At 42.0% G+C, this 25909-nt stretch overlaps 1 protein-coding gene across 1 annotated transcript; it reads left to right on the top strand.

The window, feature by feature from the left end:
* The first annotated feature begins 10079 nt into the window (after positions 1–10079).
* On the top strand, positions 10080–23618 carry LOC116093336. The gene is given in 4 exon segments (XM_031374672.1): positions 10080–10180; positions 21237–21656; positions 22542–23410; positions 23413–23618. Coding segments are annotated over 4 exon segments (1596 nt in total).
* The last annotated feature ends 2291 nt before the right edge of the window (positions 23619–25909 follow it).

Below are 25909 nucleotides of genomic sequence, written 5' to 3'. Positions count from 1 at the left end.
AAAAAAAAAAAAAAAAAAAAAAAAAAAAAAAAAAAAAAAAAAAGAAACTGGGGAGGAAGGAGGGTGGGAAGAAAGAAGCCGTGGCTACCTGTCATAGAGTATAGGCTATGTTAGAATAGAATCACAGAAATATCCCTGCTCACTTACAAATACCAGTGGTTCTGAAAACCAGCAAGTTTCCAGCACTTTCAAACATAACAGCTCAGGATAAGGAATGCCCATGAGCCTGAGCTTTGCTGGAGAATGGTTTAGACAGTAGAGCACACAGGGCTACTGCAGCTGCTATTGGTAGTGATATTGATGGTGGTGATGTCAGTGGCCTGTATAGGTCTTCATCCTTGACAAGCTCAGTGTAGCCTCTGAACCTCAGCTGACCTGAGAGGTACTTGTTCTCATTCTTAATATGATTAAGGCAGAGGTCAAATGTGGGCAGCCACAGCACCTGGACTTAGCAGCAACATTTAAGCTTGATCATTGGGCTTTTTGTCACTGGAAAAAAAAATTAAATATTTTTGTAATTAAAAATTTGAATAATTAAAATAACTGAGCTTGTCTTCTGTATATCTTGCTTTTCATTTTCATTTTATTTTGTAGCAAGTTATTTTTACCCCATTCCAAACAGAGTACTGGAAATGAAGAGAGAGACATAAAGAAAGAGACAGAGACAGTGAGACACAAAGAGGGAGACAGAAAGAGAAAGTTCTTTACTACAGACAGTTTGAGAAGAACTAATCTAATGCCAAACACTGACTATTCTGGAACCTTCTATTCATAGTCTGGTGGAAGTGTCAGGGTTGTCTACAGTGAAACCCTTGCTGGCTGGCTTTATGCAAGCTGTTGCTATGGTAAAAATAGGAGTTATCAAGTGTAGTTCATCATCTCCACCTAGTTCATTTGGGGTAGAATTTACCACAGAGTGATGACTAGAAGTGCAGAAGGTAATCGTGAGCCCTGCTCTGGGGAATCCCTCTCATCCATACACATTATTGAGGTTTCGTGTCTGTGATATCACCTTTGCAGGGTTGTGGTGAAGATCCAGGGAAGAAGTTTCCAAAACCTGATAGTAGGGGTCATCAAAACATTGCTTTCCTCTCCTTTCCTGATTGGGCATACATAGAATGGTCAAGGCTAAAACTGGCTCAAATAATTCCAGTGAACAACTTTTACAAATGTTAGTTGCTTTCTCAGCAACACTTTTTGTTAGAAATGCTATACTTCTTACCTTTCAAAACAAAACAAAACAAGAAAGGCAGACTGCTGAGAATACACAATCCTTTAGACATTTTTCTATCAGCTGAGCCCTATTGAAACACTGATGAGAAACAAGGATCACATCATCATAAGCCATGACTACAATGTCCTCTTAATGACTGTGGGCCATGCTATGTGCCAATGATGATGTTATCACAGCAGTCTGGAACAGCCTCATGTGGTGAGGAGCCACATCCTACCATTCTTCACCTATTTGTAGCTCAGTTGTCTGGTGTTGCTGTTAAGTGGGGTTATTTTCTGACTGAACAGTAACTGCACTAAGCTGATAGCAGAAAGAATCTGTAAAAAATTATCTGTTGTCTTATCTCTGGCTCTTCAGCTCATGCACTTGTGCAACCTCCCCCAACCAAAAGCTGGCTCACTCAGACCTTGCCTTGCCCAGGGTGAGGTTTCTTGACATAAACAAAACTCTTTTGTTCTGCCACTTCTCTATCTCTCTTGAAGTTCCTGCTAGGAGCCACCACCTTCTGAGCTTCTGAGCTTCTGAGCATTCCTGCCTGGTGAGTTTCTGCTAGTGACAAGATACTAATGGCCCTATGAGATTCTGACATTGAGAGAGTTGCTTTCATTTTCTGAAACGTATTTATATATCTGATGTTCCTAATTAAAGTTGGACGTTGATCAGAAACTTCGACTTGGTCTCATCATTCCTCTTGCAGCCTGATTCCACCATGTTTTTCCAGGCTCCCACCTCTCCTTCAGGAAACCCGGTTTGCTTGGCTGCAAGGAACTGAATTAAATGCAGTGTTTGTTTCCCCTTTCAATCTGCATGTGAAGGATACTAAAATCTGGTGTTAGCACCAGAGAAGGCTGCTCAATCTGGTCAAGGAATAAATTAGGTTCTATTGAAAGAGCACTTTTGTCTCTGCCAAGATAGTATTGGGTGCTGACATTGCTACAGTTGTTGATGCCCACACTGTTGGGTGCTGTCATTGCTATGGGTGTTGATGTCCACACTGTTGGGTGCTGTCATTGCTATGGTTGTTGATGCCCATATTGTTGGGTGCTGACATTGCTACAGTTGTTGATGCCCACACTGTTGGGTGCTGTCATTGCTATGGTTGTTGATGTCCACACTGTTGAGTGCTGTCATTGCTATGGTTGTTGATGTCCACACTCTTGGGTGCTGTCATTGCTATGGTTGTTGATGCCCACACTGTTGGGTGCTGTCGTTGCTATGGTTGTTGATGTCCACACTCTTGGGTGCTGTCATTGCTATGGTTGTTGATGCCCACACTGTTGGGTGCTGTTATTGCTATGGTTGTTGATGCCCATACTGTTGGGTGCTGTCATTGCTATGATTGTTGATGCCCACACTCTTGGGTGTTGTGGTTGTTGATGCTCAGCATAGCCCCCATTTATTCTTCAGTGACTCAGTGGACATGGAGGTGGACAAATTTTCAATGTTATACTCCCTTTAGCTTGAGTACTATAAATAATAATTTCCCTTTAGTCTATTGTATGTCTGTGCACACATGTAATACAGAGTCATTTTATCTTTTTATGTAACTATATAAAATCTGGAGTCCACAAATGAGAGAAAACATGTGACATTTATATTTCTAATACTGAAGTTTCTTCATATATCCAAGTGCATCCATCTTGTGGATGTACTTCCATTCTCCTTTAAGACTGACAAACATCCCATTGTGTATATATATCCTGTATTTTCTTACCCATCCCTTCATTGATGGGCATCCAGTTTGGTTCTACATCTTAGCCTCTGTGAATAAGCAGGCACTGCCATGGTTCATTGACTTAGAGTTTTTAAATGTAATATACACAGTTGGGTTATATGGTAGTTGATTAAGAAAACAAATGGTGACAACACATGCTGAGAGGGATGAGGACAAAGGACATTCTCACACCTGTTGGTGATGATGTAAACTAGATTAGTGTGAAGGATCCTCAAAAACAAAGATAGGTTTCGGATATTTAACAGTAATTTAACAGTAGTAACATTGAGCACTAGCAAACTGATTTTTAAAAACCATCAGTTATAATATTTTCTACCCTATAAAGCTATTTGACATTAATGCCAAGGAACAGCATGATATTTGAGGGAGATTGGAATGTCCTGGATAAATGTTTTCTCAAAGAACAGTATGGACATTTATGTGCCTTGTGCCTATGGCACTCCAAGGAGTCATTTCTCACCAAGGCGCACAGTGTTGCTTTGGTCTTATATAACTTAATGGGAAGAAATGCCACTGAGTATGCCATACAAACAGATCCTTAGAGGCACTATAGTCTGAACCACAAAGGAAACTGCCTTACTTGGGCATGAGCAATTAAATCAGTTAAATAATGGCTCATTCATCAAGCTTTAAATTCGAATACATTTAAATAATTTTGTGTTGTGGAAGTATTTAATACATTAAATAAATGATGTCTATGGCCTTCAAAGTTTACATAAAATCCCCCAAGAAATAACTCCCTAATAAGGAACAATGTTGGGAACCTTTACCCATTACCAAAATGATAAATAAGTCAGCTAATTAAAGGTTTTAAAGATTTCAAGAACAAGTAACTTATTTAAGTGTTGTTCTGCCAAACTCAATGGGAAGGTCATCATTTGAAAGAACTGAAAAAGGTCATATGATGTTTCCTAAACATTGATGGACCATACACAGAGTAACATAATGGCCTCAACTAGACTTTAGCCCAGGTATCTGAAAGTTTCTTGCTTTATAGCCTAAGGCCAGCATCTTCACAGAGAGGTCATGGAGTGGAGAAATGGTATATCTACTCAGATTTTGTATGGGGAGTGGCCAAAAATTTAGCCTCTTTGTTCTTTCCCTCAGTGTCTGCACCATAGTAGGTCTTCTGCTACAGTGACAATGGGTTTTGGAAAGGTCATGGTGACCTGCACCCAACATGTAGCAACATACCAAAGACTGATCCTGCTCTGAAGATCTTCCCTCTGCTTGTATCCACCAACCTCAGGGACTTCAGCATCTTCCTGGGTTTCCTTCTTCTGGAAGGTCATTGTTATGATTCATTATCACATGGTCTTTTTAGGTCAACTACTTTCATTATTATTATTATTATTATTATTATTATTATTATTATTATTATTATTAAATCTACTTTTTACATTCCAGTTGTTATCCCCCTCCTGACCCCCTGACAGTTCCTCATCTATTTTTCTTCCTCTGTTTTCAACATCACCACAAACCTCCCCATTCCCTAGGGCCTCAAGTCTCTTGAGGGTTACCTTCTCTCACTGAGCCCAGACCAGGCAGTCCTCTGCTGTGTATGTGTCGGGGACCTCATATCAGCTAGCATATGCTGCCTGGTTGGTGTGTCTGAGAGATCTTGGGTTTCTGGGTTAGTTGATACTGCTGGCCTTCCTCTGGGGTTGCCTTCCTCTTCAGTTTCTTCCAAGTTTTCCCTAATTCAACCACAGGGGTCCCTGGCTTCTGTCCATTGGGTTGGGTGTAAGTATCTGCATCTGACTCTTTCAGCTGATGTGGGGCCTCTAAGAGGGCAGCCATGCTATGATCCTGTCTGTAAACATACCATAGCATCAGTAATAGTGTCAGACCTTGGAGCGGTACTCTTGAGCTGGATCCCAATTTGTGTGGGTCATTGGATATACTTTTCTTTAATCTTTTCTTCATTTTTGTCCCTGCAGTTCTTTTAAACAAGAAAAGTTCTGGGTTAGAGTTTTTGACTGTGGGATGGCAACCTCATCCCTCCACTTGATGCCCTGTCTTTCTACTGGATGTAGATTCTACAAGTTCCCTTTCCCTACTATTGGGCATTTCATCTAAGGTCCCTCCCTTTGAGTCCTAAGAGTCTCTCACCTTCCAGGTCTCTGGTACATTCTAGAGGGTCCCCCTACCTTCTACCTCACGAGGTTGCCTGTTTCCATTCTTTCTGCAAGCCCTCAGGGCTTCAGTCCTGATCCAATACCTCCAATACCTGATCATTTCCCCCTTTTTCCTTCCCTGACCTCTCTCACACCCAGGTCCTTCCCTCTGTCTACCACCCCATGATTGCTTTCTTCTCCCTCCCAAGCAGGATTGAGGCATCCTCATTTGGGCCTTTTGGCTTGTTAACCTTCTTGAGTTCTGTGGATTGTATCTTGGATATTCTGTACTTTTTTTTTTTTTTGCTAATCTATCTATCTATCTATCTATCTATCTATAGATATAGATATAGATTTTGCTAATATTACTAGTGAGTACACACTATGCATGTCCTTTTGGATCTGGCTTACCTCACTCAGGATATTTTCTAGTTCCATCCATTTGCCTGCTAAACTCATGATGTCCTCATTCTTATAGAAGACCAATATCCAAAATATATAAGGAACTCAAGAAGCTAACCTGGAGAAAACCAAACAACCCAATCAAAAAATAGGGTATAGAACTAAGAAGAGAATTCACAACAGATGACTCTTGAATAGCAGAGAAGCACTTAAAGAAATGTTCAAAGTCCTTAGTCATCAGGGAAATGCAGATCAAACCCACCCTGAGATTCCACCTCATACCAGTCAGAATGGCTAAGCTCAAAACCTCAAGTGACAGCACATGCTGTTGAGAATGTGAAGAAAGAGGAACACTTCTCCATTGCTGGTAGGATTGCAAATTGTACAACCACTCTGGAAATCAATTTGGAGGTTCTTCAGAAAATAAATCTACCTGAAGACCCAGCTGTACCACAGTTGGGCATATACCCAAAAGATGACCCACCATGTCACAGGGGCACATATTCAACTATGTTCATAGTGGCCTTATTTGTGATAGCCAGAAACTGGAAATAAGCCAGATGTCCCACAACGGAAGAATGAATACAGAAAATGTGGTACATTTGCACAATGAGATTGACTTCTTTCATTTGGCAATTTGCATTCAGCTTTCTTCTATATCATTTTACAACTGGATAATTTTGAGCATGTGTGTGTGTGTGTGTGTGTGTGTGTGTGTGTGTGTGTATGTGTGTGTGTGTGTGCATGTGTGCGTGTGTACACTTGGTGGTCAGAGGACAAAATTGGATGCAGTACCTCAGGAATTATCTACCAGTTATGGAACCTCAAAGGATCTGCCTGTTTCTACCTTCCCACAAATGGGATTGCAGGCATGAGCCATGTCCAGTTCTGTTTGTTACTCTTAAAAGATGATTGTGATCAGCTGGAATGATAATTTAGTCTTGAATTTTCACAGATGCCCTTCAGCTAATGGCACTGTTTTGAAATAGGGCACATACAAAAAATTGTTCTAATTTCTTTCAAAAGTTTGCCCACGAAATCTAAGCTATGCAGCCTGTGCAAACATCATTTTTATTTTAGACATCATGCTCCTATTAAACAAAGTACCTGATATCAACCAAAGTTTGCTGCATTAATGTGAAAAACGTGATGGCTTCTTAATCAGACGATATACAATTACTAATTGTCTCATCCCTTGACTGGAGACAATGCAGGAAAACAGCATTCTGTATTTACTCTTTCATTTGTGAAAAGGTTTGTATTGGGTTAAAAATGCAATTACATTTTATAGCAATGAAATGATTTCAACAGGACTGCTAAATCACCTCACAACGGAACCAGGGCACTTTACTGCTAGCAACAGCTTGTTTTGCAATTATCACATGGGACATTTTTCCTAAACTCTAATTCCAATAGATATTGGTTTAATTTATCAGAGTTTCCCATTATAGAGTTTCCAGGTAGCTCGTCAAGTTATTACTCAGACACAATGGTGTCTGGGTTCTTATGTATTACAAACTGAATGAACGGAGAGAAGCAGAATCATATCTCATTCTAACGGAAGCAGCAGTAAGATTTTTCTTCTTTCATGTCATCCTGGGGGAGTCCATGGTGGTCTGCTTCCTGCTCTCTATTTGTGTAGTTAGTTAATCAAAAGGAAGCATTCATTAACTTTAATTTTAAAAAGTCTGTTTAGTTTTAAATTTCTCTCTTCAGCTTGCATATTACTTAAAACTCAAGAAGTAGATGGAAGGAACAAAAATATACTTAAGAGGGCATCAAAAAATATCCCCAAGTGTGAAGACTTGTAGAGTCCCCTCTCCCACCTTCCCACCTTTGCTCTCTTTGGTTCTGTATGTAGTATATGTGGAGCAGAATTGGAGGTAAATTTGGGTATCAGACCTTATGTGGTTGCTGATAAGGGCTGTTTCACACTGACTGCTACAGGTGAGGTGGTGTAAATGATGCAGGTTTCTCTTTTCGTTTTCTTTTTCTTTTTCAAATAGTTACAGAGGTCTGAAGTGACTATTGGTTTTCACTGGACTGACTTCAGGTGCAGCTAGGACTGATTCTCCCTGGAGGTCCTCCAGTGAAGTCTTCCCTGAAGATCCTGATGGGAAGCAGTTACTAGATTTCTAGAAAGCATAATGTAAGCATAAAGGAAATGGTCTGGAAGTATCTTGCTTTAAATTTTAACAGTACTTCTATCAAACATCATGATCAGACAGAGTTTCAAAGATTCAGAAGTTGGATGTTGGGGCCATGGGTTCAAATTCAGAGTAGTTTTAGATCTCCTAATGTAGATTTAGTGATGTAGAGCCTGCTGCAATCTGACTGCAATCTGACATCTTGTGAATGCAGGTTCCTCTCTTTACCTCTGGTCTCCTCTATAAACTCCAACCTGAAAAGTTACATATGACAAGTACCTTGTCATCTTACAAAGAGCTTTGTACATGTTAATTTCCTGACATCTATGACAGATTCTACCAGAGAGCAGAGTGGGTGACTCTCTTAAGTGTCAGGCCCTCCTTAGAATGTGAAGTTTCTGACAAAGTCCTCCAGGGGACATAGTGAAGTGGCAGGATGAGATTTGTACAACAGCCAGCAAGATCCAGTACCACCCTTTCCACACTTGAATGAATACAGCTTGTCCACTACAGTAATTTCATGGGGTGCCATAGAAGTTATAATTCACATCAACTCGTGGCTGTGATGCCACCCTCAGCATGCTGATGTGAATTGGATCAGCCACACAATTATCTTAGAAATGTTATGATTTACAAACATCTCTTAAAAAATAAAGCATAAAATGGCAGGATGGTGACTAGTTTTGCCTGCTTTAAACTGGGATTGGCTCACCTGCCTGACCCTTACAGTCTTTATTTCATAGGACTGCTTTTAGGAGATTGTGAGGAAAAGTAAAAAAAAAAAAAAAAAAAATTGCTTATGCTTTATACCTAAAGTATTTGTTACTATTCCCATATTCTGTATGCTTAGTAGAGTCAGATAATAGTCAAAGTTATGCTAAAGAAGAAAAGAATATAGAGTTTGTTTCAATAATAGACACCCACAAGCCAGAAGAAGTCATTTTTTTTTAAGATACCAGTATTTAGGCAGAAAACCCCAAGAAGAAAGAAGAATAACCACGATATTGCTGTTAGAAGTAGACAAAGAGACAATACGTTCTTAAACTTTGTTAACAAAATATATGCATTGAAGAGCTCAAAAACTTCAATTTATTAAACTTTGACTTTCATACTGAAATTAGTTTTTCCTTTTATATAATATAAATTTAAAAGATATTCACTTTCAGAAGTTATAAGTAAGTATAATAGTATAACTGGTGTCATTTTGATGACAGGTGCAAATGTTTTTATACTTAGAAGTGCATCTGACTTGAAAGTGAGATTTGAGACCCAGTGTGAGCCTCAGTGTGGTGTGAACATTTGCAAATATGTGCCCTAAGCTAAAGGATGGCACCAGGGAACCACAGGAAGACATGACATGTGGTCAGCCCAGAATCTAGAATGCCATGAGGCTTGTTCAGATGCAGAGAATCACCATTTTCTCTCATCTGTGGCCATAATTTCCTTTCTGTACCTGTGACAAACACCGTGACAGTTTAGAAAAGGCAGAGTTCATCTGGCTTTCGATTCCAGCCCTGGAAGATTCAGGGAAGTCAAGGAAGGAACCTGAAGGAACTACATCATACCCACAACTGAGAATCATTTATAAAGCTCATTTTCTCTACTTTATAGTACAGTGTAGGCTCCATGAAACCATGCATTTGCATCTAGGCAGATCTTCCCACTTTAATTAACACAATCAAGATGAATTGCCCACTGACATACCCACAGACACACCCACAGAACAACCTAATCAAGACAGTCTCTTAATGAATTCTCTTCCAGGTGATTCTAGACTGTGTTGACAATTAAAACTACCATCACACCAGTGCTTCCAGTGAGGAGCCTGGGTTTTGCTCTGTGACGGACACATCTTCTGTGTCTCCTTGATCAAGTAGCAAGGCCACTCTCAAGTTTGTCATGAAGATTTTTTTTTTTTAATATGGCAGAGTCAGTTCATTATTGTCTTATTCAGGGTTTCTATTCCTGCACAATCATCATGACAAAGAAGCAAGTTGGGGAGGAAAGTGTTTATTTAGCTTACTTCCACATTGCTGTTGATCACTAGAGGAAGTCATGACTAGAACTCAAGCAGGTTAGGAAGTAGGAGCCATGGAGAAATGTTTCTTACTGGCTTGCTTCCCCTAGCTTGCTCAGCCTACTCTCTTATAGAACCCAAGACCTCCAGCCCAGGGATGGCCCTACCCCCTTGATCACTAATTGAGAAAATGCCCCACAGCTGGATCTCATGGAGGCACTTCCCCAATTGAAGCTCCTTTCTCTGTGATAACTCCAGCCTGTGTCAAGTTGGCACCCAAAACCAGCCAGTACAATTATGTTCTCATAATATATTAATTCTGTAAAGAGAATACGATGAGTTCTTGCTATCAGAATGTCAAGCGCAAACCCAGTTGGAAAAGGACTGCCTATCTGTACAGAGCTGCAGCTTCTGTAAAGAGGATACGATGAGTTCTTGCTATCAGAATGTCAAGCGCAAACCCAGTTGGAAAAGGATTGCCTATCTGTACAGAGCTGCAGCTTCCGACTTTACACACAGGATGCTGAGGTAAAGAGTTGTGCTCTACAAACTTTGCTCCTTTTAAAGAATGCAGTTGTGGACGGTTAGACAAGAAAAAAAAAAGGAAGTAGGAGATGCCATTCTTCTTTAGTGCCAATGGTGAATTATTCTGGAGACTCACCTCAGTATAAACATGATAGGAGAAAGTTATGGGTCATCATGAAGAAATCTGAGGCTGCCTGTGAGTTTCCATAACAGGTTTTGTAATCACATATGTGAGACTTCCTAAAGCATGATTATAATTTGCCGTGATGTATCTGAACCTCCTAGATGGATAAAGATGTTTGAGTGTGTATCCTCCTGAGAAAACAGTGGCTGCTATCTCAACTTTATGTGGCCCTCATTGGTAATTTTTAGTGACAAATGAGAAGTCACCAGAAATTGTGCCTAACCTTGATATAAAGTACTTAATAATGAGAATCCACAACTACGATGGCTTGCTTGGTTCCTGTGGTCCATCTTCTATACATTTAGTATTACATTTTTAAATTCTGCATATATATATATATATATATATATATATATATATATATATATATGATTGCTAGCCTTCTCTTACTGTTTTACTTCATCTGTAGTGATGTTTTCCAGTATTAAACAGGTCTTGGTTTTGTGCATGTCAGTAGTACTCTAACAATGTAAAAAAGCAGGCTGTCTCCATGATTGTTCCAGCTCTTCCTTCTAGATACCCCTTTGCCTCCTCTTAGATACTAAAGCCAGACAAATTCTTCTCTAGTATTGTACTTGACTTGGTATATTTATAAATAATGAGCAGATACAGCTCATGCTAATACTGGGAAGTACTGTTTGTGGTGATGTATTTATCTATTCTGCAGTCTTCTGTTAAGGGGAAACCTTCCATGTCACCTTTTCCTTCAACAAAAATCAGCCAGAAGATTATTTAGAAGCTTGACAATATGTGTTTCTGTGTAAGTAGTCAGGTTGTTGCTCTTGATTTGAATTAAAATAACTTGTCAGTATTTCCATTTTCTTTTTTCATTGAATTATTACTTTATATACACATTAATTTATACACTTATTTTAGATATTTAATATTTGAGTATTTACTCAGCACTTTCTGTGTGGCAGTGACTTATTTAGGCAATGAAACCATAATAGTGCAGAAAATAGACTGAAAGTTTTACTAGTATGAGACCTAGAGCAGAAAAGTCAGACCATAAATAATAAAAGTAAATAAAACACTGAAGTGTTTATAACTAGAAACGGTACAGAGTGGTGAATGATGCTGAGGGAAACATTATAATAGTAGTGACTGGCTGTATAAAATCTCCACTTTGTGCCAAACACTGTTCAAAGAACAATATGTTAATTTTTTATTGAATATTTTCTTCATTTACATTCAAATGTTATCCCCTTTCCCAAGCCCCTCCCAAACTCCTTTTCCCATTCCCCTCCCCCTGCTTCTATGAGGGTTTTCCCCACTTACCCACCCACTCCTGCCTCCCCATCGTGGCATTCACCTACACTGGGGCATCTAGCCTTCACAGGACCAAGGGCCTCTCCTTCCACTGATGCCCAACAAGGCCATCCTGTGGTACATATGCAGCTAGAGCTATGGGTCCCTTAATGTGTACTCTTTGGTTGGTGATTTAGTCTCTGGGAGCTCTGGGGGGTCTGGTTGGTTGATATTGTTGTTCCTTCTATGGGGTTGCAACCCCCTTCAGCTCCTTCAGTTCTTTCTCTAACTCCTCCATTGGGGACCCCATGATCAGTCCAATGGTTGGCTGTGAGCACCTGCCTCTGTATTTGTCAGGCTCAGCAGAGCCTCCCAGGAGACAACTATGTCAGGCTCCTGTCAGCAAGCACTTCTTGGCATCCACATTAGAATCTGGGTTTGGTGACTGTATTTCTATTTTCATCAATAAATTGGTATCAGTGCTTGAACACAATCACTACTTCTATTCAGTGTTGTTTTTAGAGGGTATTTTAAATCAACTTAAATTTTTTTCCTCCTCCACATTGATACAAAATCCCACCTTCATAGTGTACTTAAGTATTTACATGTTTACCTAAGATGGCTCTTTTGACATTGATGTGATTTCCTTCTATACCACTCACAATGTCCATGTCTGTTAAATTTAGCCAAGCCCCCTGGTGATAGATCTGTCAGTAGGCACATGTGGATATCAGAGAAAAGCAATCACATAAGTCCAGAAACTTGGTCGGTTAGATGTTCATAAGCAATAGCATAAAGCAGATATATCCACCTCATACCTGCTGTCTGTCAGATGCTCTGGCATCAACATCAGTGAAGTAGCTTGGCAGATGGTGGCAACATGACATGCAGAATCTAGATTAATACATTCTCCCAGCACCAGAAACATTCCATTTGCACCCTTTCATTTGGAGGACTAATTATATAGAATAACTCTAGGTATGAGTTTTTAAAAGAACCTTCATGTGTAGGGAACTGCCAGGCTACTCAGTTCACATGTCAACCCTAATTAAGACCCATCTCAAAGTCATTAAAATCTGGCCCAACTGTTTAACATCTTTTCCAGTAGTTCACCTTCAGATGAAAAACATTGAACTTTCTATTTTTTTCCTGTTCTCACTTTTTGTTGTCTAATTAATAGGAACCATTAGTTTGGAAAGATGAATTTAAAAATGAATAGTAGAGTCTCTGTGTAATTCTCTAAAGAATTTTCTGTGCCATAATCAAGGTGAAAAATGCTTATTACAAATGTTCTGGCTGACAGAATTATGTATTTAAAACCAAAAAATCTGTGGTAACTAGTGAAAATAAAATGTATAATGAAGATAAAATAGACTTGGATGGGAGATGACTTATTAGGTAAAATGCTTGCTATACAAGTGTGAGAGCTGAAGTTCAGATACCCAGCAGCCTTGTTCACACCCAATAGGCAGAGAGGCCTCCTGGACTCCCAGCCCCTTAGAAGCAGAAACACAGCACTCTCAGAGCAAGCTGAATAGCTAAGTTTGTGGAACCAGAGACTCTCTCTGCCTTTATACAGAGCATGAAGATCAATGAGGTGGACAGCTGAGGTCAACCTCTGTGATGTTGTACATATACATAGTTACACACTACACATCCATGTACAACCGCACACAGGAACATGGTTACCCACACACATTCACATGCACACATTCACATGCATACATATCATATACACGTGCAAAAAATGAATTCATAAAACAATTGGTGGAAGGTATACTATTTCTAAAAGGGTGGGATGGGGGAAATCAATCTCTAGTTTCCAAGTTTATGCACACCAAAAAGAAATAAAATTTCATTTCTCCCCTTTTCAGAAAGGACAATTAGAGCAGATTGTCATATTATCAAATTTGTAATTTGGCAATGGAACTTCATTGAAATTATAAATTGGCAATATAAATAAATAGTTTTTAGAAGAATTAGATTTTGTTTTTCAGATAAAATTAAAAGAAAATATAGTGTTCTGAATAAATAAAGAAGGTAGAGTGTTCTGGCTTCTTACCCTCAGATTCCTGAAGAAACATGGAACTGGCATCCACAGGCAGAGCTAGGAAAGTGATTCACCACAAAGCCATGACCTTAGCCTGACTCAGGTCACCTGTAACAGAGACCACAGCTGCTGGATCTGAGCCATTCCTTTAACAACACATGGGCAAGTCTCAGTCAGCTCTCATGAATTTATCCTGGATACCCTCCACTGAAAAATTCTAGAGGGGTAGGCACTCAGTCAGTAGACCACATGCTGTTAAAGCCTGACACCTCAAGTTCAGATCCCTAGAGCCTGTGTGAATAGCTAGGCACAGTGGCAGGAGCCTGCAACTCCAGGCCTGGGATGGGTGCAGAGGGAGGGCAATCATTGGAATTAAAACACACATAATATACACACATATATACACACATACATCCACATAAATGCGCACACACATATGTACACATGTATACACATATACACACAAATATATATATACACACATATACATATATATACAAACAGACACACACTTATAAGCACATATACAAGCATATACATATATATACACACATACACACATATACATGCACACATACACACACACACAAATATATATATATATACATATATATATATATACACACACATACAGACACACACATACATACATGTACAAGCATACACACATATATACATACACACATACTCCACATACCATCACCCATCACATAGATGAGGGGAAAAAAGAGAACTTTGAAGACACTCCCTGCTCTTTTTCTTTAATAAAATAGGAACTACATGTAAATAGTAAGAACCTCCAGGAAACTCATTCACTTCTTAGCTTGTCCTGGTCATCTTCTCAGCTAAAACACTATGAGGCACTAGAAGCTAGAATGTTCAGTGTTGTAATGTGTGCAAGGGAGTCTAACACCCTGTAGCTCTGCCTCTGTCTCAGGTTGTTCTTGAGACTTCTGTATGAAGAATTTGAATTCCAGTGATTTACATGAAAATGGAAGACAACTTGACCTACTGATTTTATACTTCCATTAAAGAAAGCAAATAATTGCTATAGAAAGTATTCTTATTTTACTGCTTAGCCATCTCCATGTGTAACAGCTCTGATGAATTAGCTCATTTCTTGAATATTAATTATCTGCACATCCTTGTTTATTCTCAGATTCCTGAACATTTGCCACAGTGGAAATTGTGCCATTAACTCTTCATAGATAATAACATCATAGAAAGAAGAATCTGAATTTCAGGTTTGTTGTAGAAAACATGAAGAAGCATTCTCATACATAGTTCATGCAAAAACATGGCCTAATGACTTATTCTTGTCTCTTCAACGCTGCTATTTTTTCTGTGTTGCCTTTAGCAGTGAGGACAGTTCTCCGATGGTAGTTTCTCATAACATCGTATTTCAAAGTCTTCTTGTCATCATTTGCTTCTCTGTCACCAAACATTAAACCTAAATTTAACTCCAGCCCATAATAATCTTTCAAGTTCAGTTGTTGCAGCTGAAAATTACCAGATCCACAGTCAAACTTCTCAGGTTTTCTTGACGATGATATGCTCACATGACTAATGTCTGGCTCCCAGCCCACAAGCTGCCAGGGGAAGGGAGATATCTCACCTATAGGCCTCAGCCCCAAGATCTAAGGGATACGGGAAGGAAGAGAAAGAAAATGAACATCCTCACCCCCCTCCTGTCTGTACAAGAGAAAGATGGTACAGCTGGTGAGGTGGCTTGCGGTAGTTGTTCTATTGTTATGTGAGCTGCACATGGAGGGTGCCTAGGGTAGTGGGTGCTGGTGCTGTCTGTGTGTACAGGAGTTGGAGTCACATTTAAACATAATGGGGGCATTTTGTGTCTTCTAAGACACTGAATTTACATCTGAGTATGGTTACCAGAAAGGACTTCAGTGCAGAAAAACAAATTCTACCCATAAGAGCAAAGGGAAACGGCTGGTCAGTGACTGAATGGACCAAGTAAGTCCAATCAAATTTATCCACTTCTCTTCGACCCCTAGCTTGCAGCCTTATTCAGAAGCAGGTGTCGCTGAGAGTCTGTGTGTGTGTACTCGCATGGGATATGAACAGGCCTCAGGGCATCCCTCAGTTTTAAACATTAAAAGCTTCATGCTGCTTTCTCTACTTTCTCTTTGATTTTACAGTTAGAGGGCTGCAGCTTAAACACAAGTTTTGAAGAAGTCATGAAAAGGTCAGCTCAGGAACTTTGGGAAGGTCATGGAACACTTGCCCCTCCAGAAGGGAGAGGCTAATTAACATTCCTCAGTCCACTGGGTGGGAACTGACCTGTGGGTGGGTACACATTCCGTAGAACAGATGGTTGCCCACATTCAGATAAGGGAAGTCCTTGCAACCTCATTCCCTGAAGACTAATCAGTTTAAAAAGTCATACTGTTCTGCTAATCATATTGTGCCTAATGGCTGCTGCCCTGAAAACTGTATAAGAGCTCACTGAACAAGTTGTGTGTGGTTGTTCCCTCTCCTTTGGGTCTAAGACAACCCCAGTGCACTGGAACAATAAAATCCTCTTGCTTTTTGCATCGATCCAGGCTCCACGTGGTTCACTCAGGGGGTCTCCGGTAAGCTAAGGCTCAACAGAGTCTTAGAGTCAGAGCTATATCCCAGAGTCCTGCAGATCCTGCAAGGAGGAGGGACCCTCTTACTCCATCTATGATAAAATGAGTATTTTTTGTGACAGACACTCCAACTGAGAACAGCCACCAAGAAGCCAGCATCTGTAAGCTTTTTACCTCTGGTAGCTAAAACACTTGCTCAACATAGCTTATAAAGGGAAAGATTTTTTTTTTAAATTTTCAAAATTATTTTTGTTTGTAGGTGTGTATGTCTATATGTGGGTTACATGCACTTGAGTTTAGGTACCCAAGAACCCTGGAGGTATCAGATGCTCTGGAACTGGAAATCCAGTACTAGGAATCCAGCCTAGGTCCTTTGACAGAGGAGTAACTCTTCTTAACCACTGAGCTGTATTTCCAAGCCCAGAATCCCTTAATTTAAGAGTAAGGAATCCATCATAGTTTACTACTGATTTAAGTTGGTATCATATTTGAAACTGTGAAACTTTAGTTGTGTGGTCCATGTAACAATTTTCTCCAATTGTATAACTGTTATTAGAAACATAAGTTAATTGTGATGCCTCAGTGTGGTGTGATCTAAAGGTTATATACTCCAAATTTGTATATTGAAGACCTAATGCCCAAGGTAATGGTATGTGGTGCAGGACATTAGTAGTTGATTTGTTTAGAGGGAGAAGCCTTCTCTACCTGCATACAGTAGGAACACCAAGAGTCCTGTGATTGCTCAGTCCTTCGTAAGTTGTCACAGTGAAACGTGTGTGAAGCAAACCAATAGCATATCAGCCTTGACTGCCGTGGATCAGTGAGGAGTTACATGTGGTGTCAAATAGGCTTTCCATTTTATGATACTCTGTTGCAGCACTTCAAAAATACCAAGAGAGGGCAGAGGCATAGGGTTATAGAAATGACAGTGGTAAGTGCAAGGTCAACACTGATAACAATGTACTTTTTCCATTAAACAATGATAGAGATATAAATATAAATAAAATGAATGGTTGATGAGGCTAAACTGGGTAAGACTTTCCAGATGGTTGCCCGGAGAATTGAGACCATCTTCTGTGGTAAGAACACTGACAACTGCTAACCTCCAGGGTGGTTCTCTGTGTGTCTACTCTCTAGCTAGAACTCCAGCCTGAGAACAAAGTGCCAGAGTATTTACATTCCAAGAAGTGTACTATGCCATGTCCTTATTTGGAGAAAAAGTAGGAAACATTAAGCAACAAAGAAACAACATGAAAAGAAGTGATCAAAGAGATAGGTGTGGAGAAACTTTTGCTGTGCAGGGTTGGCTGGAATCTGATATTAGGCCATGACAAAGAAGTAAGTTCAGGCAGGGACCTGATATTGTTGATTTTAGGGTAGAACAAAGAAGTAGGCTCAGATATCTTGAGCATCCTTAGAAATTGTGATCTTGGGACTTTGTGTTTATTGTCTTGCTTTTTCCTTGACTATTGTCTTACTTGATTCCTCATTGTACTACTCGCCCTTAATACCTTCATGTAATTAAAATGGTATAAGAGCAGATTAGAAAAAATAAACCCACCTTCAGTCTCAGAATTGACTGGGGTCATGCTACGACGTTGTCTAACTGTCTTTTTTCTTTTTAATCCTCACTCCTGCACTGGAGAACCTGTTGACTGACTGAGTGGGATTGGTCAGATAGGCATGTAGGCTTCACAGAGGCCAGATAGAGGGCACCAGGAGAGTGCGAACTTTTGATGACTCTTACTGTTGACAGGTAGAAGAGGAAATTCTGAGAACTGAGGTTCAGTTTTACTGAAGTACAGATTGGGGGCAACAGTGGGTTTTCCCCAAGCAATGATGATGGGAACCTGATGGCAGTGGATTCCATGGGGATGAAGAAAAAGATATAATGGTGGTAGTGGTGGTGGTGGGGGGGCAGGCAGCAGCTTTGCATTTGATGACACAAAGGGTGGCATCCCGACCACAAATTAAAATGAATCATTCTCTTGACATATCTTATTCTAATTGGAGACTCCAAATCATGTTTACCAAATATTTATTACAATTAACAGCGAGCAGGAAACTGTTGCCTTGCTGAAGGTTGGTTGATCATTGTTCTCTGCCCCCAGCACTCCATACATGCATTCCCAGAGCTGCTTGGTGCTGGAATATTTGTTTATGCTCATCTCCTCCAACTACAGTTTAGAAAACTGTTACTAAGTGATCAGAGAAGCAAATGTGTAGCAATTTTCTGTGTTATAGCTACTGCAGGTCCATGTGCTTTTAGGGATATGTTGTGAGAAGCTAAATATTAACATATGTAGACATCTTTGGAAATGTTTGTGAATCTCTAGTAAGAAAGGGCTACTATCCTTATCTCTAAACTCCACTGAAGTCATAGAGAAATGGAATTTTGATCTCTAGCATTTTTGTGTGTGACACAATGAACCATCACCATGTCTTTGAGAAAGAGGTGTGGTGACTGTAATGTCAAGATATAATTTCGGATTAATTACCAAACTTTTTCCAGAGATAAGTGGAAACAAAAAGTAAAATAGTGATTAACAGCTTTTATTCATGTCACTGTGTTTACTGATTGCAAATGTGGAAATTGAAGCCACTTTGCAAAGAGAAGCCATTGCTTTCACTCACTCACATCCAGGCCACATACACACCTCCTCCTTCTACCCCCCTTCTCTTCTGCTGTATCTCCCTCCTTGCTTCTCGCTTGTTTCCCAGCCCAGTCACAGCCTTATCTCCTCCACCTGCTGTCTTTTGTCTGCTCCTCTCTTACTCTCCTGGATTTGTCCTCTACAAATAATAAATATCTTTTATGAGATTTGCTGCCTGGTATGATTCTCTCAAGAAGCCAGGAAGCCAAGAAGTAAAGAACTGAAGATGGGAAGAAGTGAAGAAGTGGAGAGGGTCAATGCTCCTGAGCTCCTCAGCTCAGCTAGGGATATCCTCCCCTAGAAGCTGCAACATTGAAGAAGAAGATAGACAAAGCAAAACTGGTACACTGTAGCACTCTAGCTCAGCCAGAGATATCTTCCTTCAGGGTTATAAGACCTCTGTCTAGGAGGCTACCTCTCTAGAGCCATGTGATTCTAGTCTCCATTACCTCAGGATTGCCTTCCGTTGGGACACATGGGCTCCCGAGTCTCAGGATACCTTCCCAAAACCAGCAGAACAGCCAACATAATTTGCATTAGACAAGCTCCTGTTTTTATCTCAATGTGATAATGGTCACATCCCAATAACTCCATAGACTCTTTCTACCTGGATCTTGTCAGGCCACTAAATCAGACTTGATTGTCTTGTGAGTGAATGAATGATTGCCATGAGAACATTCAAAGGTGTCCAATAGAAGTTAAGTCCATTTTCAGTTTGTGTCAGTCAGAGATCTCTAAAGAAACTGAACTGATAGAATGTATCAGTTTGAATGTCTATCTAAAGGGGATTTAATATAGTGGCTTACAGGATGTGGTCTGGCTAGTTCAACAATGGTTGCCAACCAATAGAAAAATCTAAGAATCCAGTAGTTGTTTTGTGTGACCTTAGAGAAGAACATAAGCTGGTTGCTGAAAGACCTTGCCAGGAACGTACACTCCCTTCCTGAAATGTCCCAGTAATACAAACTTTATGCCCTGACCACAGAGCAGGGCAAGTGCAGATAACGGCCAAAAATGTTTCAGTTTCTTGTTCTGGTGATTAAGACCACACCTTGCCTGAGGCCACACATGCTGAGAAAGGGCAGTGAGGGGCTCAAATAGGTGTAAACCAATTCATGCTGCTACCAAAGTCTACCTCAGTAACTGTATAAAAACTGTGTGCTTGGAATGTTGGGGGTCACTTCTGCCCCGATTGCAGGATGGCCCCAGCATGTTGGATCAATAAACCTCATGCTTGTTGTATCTATCTCCATTTCTGTGTTTCTGTGAGTATGACATCCCGGATGTAAGGCTCTTCGGGTCTTACATTTTGTGCATTGGCCCAGGAATAGTTGTTCTCTCAGGACCAGTGAGTGACTAGAGACCAGAGGACTGCTCGAGCAGGTACCTCGGTTGTGTTTTTGTGTTTTCTGTGTTCGTCTTGTCTGTACTTCTCTGCTTTCTCTGACTCTATCCAGCTGCTGATCATCTTGGTTTCAGTTTTGAAGCTCTGAAAAGGAGTTGCTTGACTGGGGTAGCCAGAAGTGGTGGGTAGATGTGCCTTAACACCAAGGCTACAGGAACCCTGGAGGACACTCCAGACTCTCAGTGGGAAGTCAAAAGGGTTTGACTTCATGAGAGGTCTTTGACGAGAAGACACCTAGCGAGTTATTTGGTGTTTCTCCTGTGGCGCTCATGGCAGGGGCATATTGGTATTTTACTTTCTGTTTTTGTGTTTGTGTGTGGACTGGGGCTGACGTTATTTTTGGACAGAGTGGGACAGACTGCTTCAACTCCTTTGGGCTTCACCCTGAAACATTGGAGTGAAGTAGAAACCAGGGCTCATAACTTGTCTGTTGCTGTTTGAAAGAACAAATGGACCACTCTCTGTTCTTCTGAATGGCCCACTTTTCAGGCAGGGTGGCAGGCAGAAGGATCTTTCTCCCTCCCTACCATACAGGCAGTCAAGAGGAAGATCTTTGGGATTGGGTCTGTGAGCCATCCGGACCAGGTTCCCTACATTGTTGCGTGGGAAGATCTGGTCACAAATCCCCCATCTTGGGTCCATCCTTTTGTTACACTTCCAGGGCCCAAGAAGATTTTGACTCTGCAAGACAACTCTCGAGGTCATCTCCTCTAATCAAGACACCGATTTGCTCCTCTTAGATCCCCCATCTCCATGTCCCCCTGCCCTCTGTCCTCAGGCATTGGATCCTTCTGATCCTCCAGCATCAGGAGGCCTACCCGGCTACCCTCCCTCACTAGTAGGTGAGGCTGCAGGACCTTCCCTAGGGACATGGAGCCTGTGCGGGGTGTCAATAGACACCTCAACTGTGTTGCCTCTCCGTGCTTACAGACCTCCTGATGATCAAGGTCATCAACGGCTCCAGTATTGGCCCTTCTCCTCTGCTGACCTCTATAACTGGAAGTCTCAGAATTCCCCATTTTCTGAAAATCCCCAGGATGTGACTAACCTAGTAGAATCTCTCCTTTTTACCCATCAGCCTACATGGGATGATTGTCAGCAGCTCCTACAGGTCCTCTTTAGTACTGAAGAAAAACAGCGCATCCTCTTGGAAGCCAGGAAGAATGTCCCAGGTGATGACAGGCATCCCTTCCCTCCTGCCTGCAGATATAGATGCAGGCTTCCTATTGACCAGACCCAACTGGGACTTCAATACTTCAGAAGGAAAGGAGCACTTGAAGGTCTACTGCCAGGTTCTGATGGCAGGTGTCAGGGGGCAGCTTTCCACCCCACCAATTTGGCTAAGGTAAGGTAAGTGGTGCAAGGGCCAAATGAGTCTCCATTGGCCTTCTTAGAGAGACTCATGGAGGCCATTCATCAATATACCTCCTATGATCCTAGCAGCGAAGAGCATAAGGCAACAGATACTGTCTGTTAGCATCCAGAACCTGCCTGCAGCAGATATGTGGGCGGGTCCACAGACCTGTCGCCAGGGCAACGGCGACCATATTCCCAGAATCCATTGGGCTCAGCTCCCACCTTTACCTGCATTACTACGTCACCACACATATAAATATGTGGGTACTTTCCTCCATCTTTCTCTCTCTTCTTCTCTCTCTCCCCTCTCTCTTCCTGCGCTGCTATCCCCCTACCCCCCTTCCAATTAAACCTCTTACACATGAAACTGCCTGGGCTTGGTGTCTGCAGACGCTTCCTGCCGCGACTCAAAACCCATCACTGTCACCTTTATTGACCAATCTAGCAGAGACATCAGAAAATAGTTGCAGAAACTTGAAGGATTACAGGACAAGTCCTTGAGAGAGCTAGTGCAAGTAGCTGAGAAGGTATATCATAACCGAGAGTCAGAAGAAGAAAGGAAGGAGAGAAAGCAGAAGGGACAGGAGGCTAGAGAGCTCAAAAGAAAGAAGAAACAGGAGAAGAACCTCCATAAGATCTTGGCCACTGTAGTTAGAGAAACTAGAGAACCTAGTAAGATAGTACCTGGCAACAGAAGAGTGCCACTGGCTAGGGACCAATGTGCTTACTATAAGAAAAAGGTCATTGGCCAAACGACTGTCCCAAGAAAAAGAAGGGACCCTATGCCTCCGAGAAGAGACCATTAGGACCTAAGGTGCTATCTGTGCAAGAGAACAATGACTAGGGGGAACATAGTTCAGACCCCCTCCCTGATCCCAGAATAACCCTTAAAGTGGAGGGGAAACCCACCCAGTTTCTTGTGGATACAGGGGTCCAACACTCAGCCCTATTACAAATGGATGGACCAATTTCCAATAAGAAGTCTTGGGTCCAAGGGGCCACAGAAAACAAACAATACTCACAGACTACCCAAAGAACAGTGGATCCTGGTGTGGGCTGGGTATCCTGTTCATTCATTGTTATTCCTGAATGTCCCTACCCCCTGCTGGGGAGAGACCTTACTAAGATGGGGACCCAAATCCATTTTCTCCCTGAGGGACCCAGGTCAAGGTCTGGCAGGGGAAATCCTATCCAGGTATTGACCATGAAGTTAGAAGATGAATATCAATTGTTTGAAAACAGTAGTAACAAAGCTAAAGATTTGGATTGGTGGTTGCAGAATTACCCAAAGGCATGGGCAGAAACTGCAGGGATGGAGAAAGCCAAAAATTGGCCCCCTATCCATGTTGACCTGAAAGCCCAATCCAGCCCGATAACAATCCGCCAGTATCCTATGTCCAAGGAGGCTCGAGATGGGATCCAACCCCACTTTTTACACCTCCTCCAGCTGGGGATTCTGTGGAAATGTCCATCTGCCTGCAACATCCCCGTACTCCCTGTGTGGAAACCTGGGACTAATGACTATTGGCCTGTCCAGGACATCAGGGAAGTGAACAAGCAGGTGACTGACCTCCACCAGATCGTCCCCAACCCATATAATGTGTTGAGTTCTTTGCCTCCCTCCAGAACTTGGTACACAGTTCTAGACCTCAAGGATGCCTTCTTCTTCCTGTCCCTAGCCACTAAGGGTCAGGAATATTTTGCCTTTGAATGGAAGGACCCAGACTAGGGCATGAAGGGCCAACTCACCTGACTCACCTGCCCCAGGGCTTCAAGAACTCCCCCACCACCTTTGATGAGGCCCTACACCAAAATCTGGCCACATTCCAGGCAGCCAACTCTCAGGTTACTCTGTTGCAATACATAGATGACCTCCTTTTAGCAGCTTCCAGCAAAGAACTGTGCTTGGACGGAATGAAATGCCTTCTCACTGAACTAGGAGAACTGGGCTACTGAGCCTCAGCTAAGAAGGCCCAAATCTGCAGCCAGTGGGTTAGTTACCTGGGGTATCTGCTTAAAAAGGGAAAGAGGTGGCTGTTGGAGGCTAGGAAAGAAACTGTGTTCCATACTTTGCAGCCCACTAACCAAAAACAAGTCAGAGAATTTTTTGGGCACAGCAGGTTTCTGTCTCCTATGGATACCTGGATTCACTGAGATGGTGGCTCCATTATACCCACGCACCAAGAACAAACAGCTCTTTGTCTGGGGAGAAAAAGAACAACGGGCTTTTAATGCCAATAAGACAGCCCTAATGTCAGCCCCTGCCCTGGGTCTCCCAGATGTGACCAAGCCCTTCCACTTTTTTGTGGCAGAAAATAGGGGTATAGTAAAAGGGGTGTTGACCCAGAAACTGGGACCATGGAAAAGGTCAGTAGCATATCTGTCCAAAAAGCTGGACCCAGTGGCAGCAGGGTGGCCCGCTTGCCTGTGGATTGTGGCTGCAGTTGCTATGCTGGTTAAAGATGAAAGACAAATTAACTATGGGACAGGACTTGGTGGTATCTGCTCCACATGCTCTGGAGAGCGTGGTTAGCCAGCTACCCTACCAGTGGCTCACTAATGCTCTATGACTCACTATCAGACTCTGTTGCTCAACTCTGACAGAATCATGTTTGCACCCCACCCCCACCCCCATGGGCCTGAGTCCGGCCAACCTGCTTCCACATCCTGACCTTGAGCCTCCCATCCATGACTGTCAGCAAGTGCTTGCTGAAGCACATGGCTGGCACAAAGATCTGTCTGATCATCCCCTGGCGGACTCTGAGGCTACTTGGTTCACTGATGGGAGCAGTTTCCTGGAAGAAGGAAAATGGGGAGTGGGTGCTGCCGTGGTAAACAGACAACAAATTGTGTGGGCACAGGCTGTGCCTGAAGGAACCTCTGCCCAAAAGGCTGAGCTCATTGCCCTCACCAAGGCCCTTGAGTTGGAGGAAGGCAAGAAGATCAACATCTATACAGATAGCAGGTATGCCTTCACCACAGCACATGTTCATGGTGCTATCTACCAGCATTGGAATGCTAACCACTGAACCAGAAGATCAAGTACAAATCTGAAATTCTGGCCTTGTTAAAAGCCCTGCATAAGCCATCTGAGTATTATACATTGTCCAGGCCACCATAGGGGTGACTTCGCTGTAGCTAGAGGAAATAAACTGGCGGACCAGGAGGCTGGGGCAGTAGCCTCAAGAGTTGCCCCAGTGATGGTGGTCTGAGACCCAGAACCACTGGGACCCAAGTTCCAGTACTCTGCTGAAGATCTGGCAGTCATCTCAGGAGACCCCAACAACTGGTTTGATCAGGAAAAAGAACTCTGGTATACACCATCAGGAAAGAAGATTCTACTGCAGAAACAAGAGCTGACAACGCTAAAGAAAATGCAAAATGGACCCACCTTGGGGTAAGCAAGTTAACTCACACTGCCTTAAGATCTAAGTATTATATTCCAGGACTGAAACACCTGTAATAGTTCATAGTTCTGTGCCCTGCTAGAAGGCAAATGCTTGCAGAAGCAAAGTAAGAGACCTCGGGGAGATAAGCCAGGAGCCTAACTGGGAAGTGGACTTCACCAAGATAAAACCAGGCAAGTATGACTACAAATATCTTCTAGTTTTCATAGACACTTTCTCAGGATGGGTAGAAGCTTTCCCTACCAAGCAAGAGACTGCAATGGTGGTAGTTAAGAAGATACTGGAAGACATTTTCCCCTTATTTGGAGTACCTAAGGTAATCGGATCTGATAATGGCCCTGTTTTCCTTGCCAAGGTAAGCCAGGGAGTGGCCAGGTACCTAGAGGTCGATTGGAAACTTCATTGTATTTACAGACCTCAAAGCTCAGGGCATGTAGAGAGGGCTAACAGAACCCCTAAAAGAGACCTTGGCTAAATGGACCATGGAGACTGGTACTGACTGGGTGGTGCTCCTTCCTTTGGCCCTGTTTAGAGTCAGAAACACCCCTTCCTGTTTTAGTCTGACTCCTTTTGAAATCTTGTATGGGACTCCTCCTCCCCTGACTTTTCTGGGGGATGTTCCTGAACCTACTTTTCACAATAACAATGATTTGTACTCCAGGTTAAAGGGCCTGAGGTGGTACAGAAAAGTATGGTCACAGCTGGCAGCTGCCTACGAACCTGGTAGCACTAAAACCTCACATCAGTTCCAGGTTGGGGATTCGGTCTATGTGAGGTGACATTGAGCCCAGACACTCAATTCCCATTGGAAAGGACCCTATCTAGTACTGCTGACTACCC

This window comes from Mastomys coucha, unplaced genomic scaffold (assembly GCF_008632895.1).
Source record: "Mastomys coucha isolate ucsf_1 unplaced genomic scaffold, UCSF_Mcou_1 pScaffold16, whole genome shotgun sequence".
Classification (NCBI taxonomy): Eukaryota; Metazoa; Chordata; class Mammalia; order Rodentia; family Muridae; genus Mastomys; species Mastomys coucha.
Note: the sequence above shows the minus strand (reverse complement) of the source record. Positions and strands in the feature narration are given on the sequence as shown.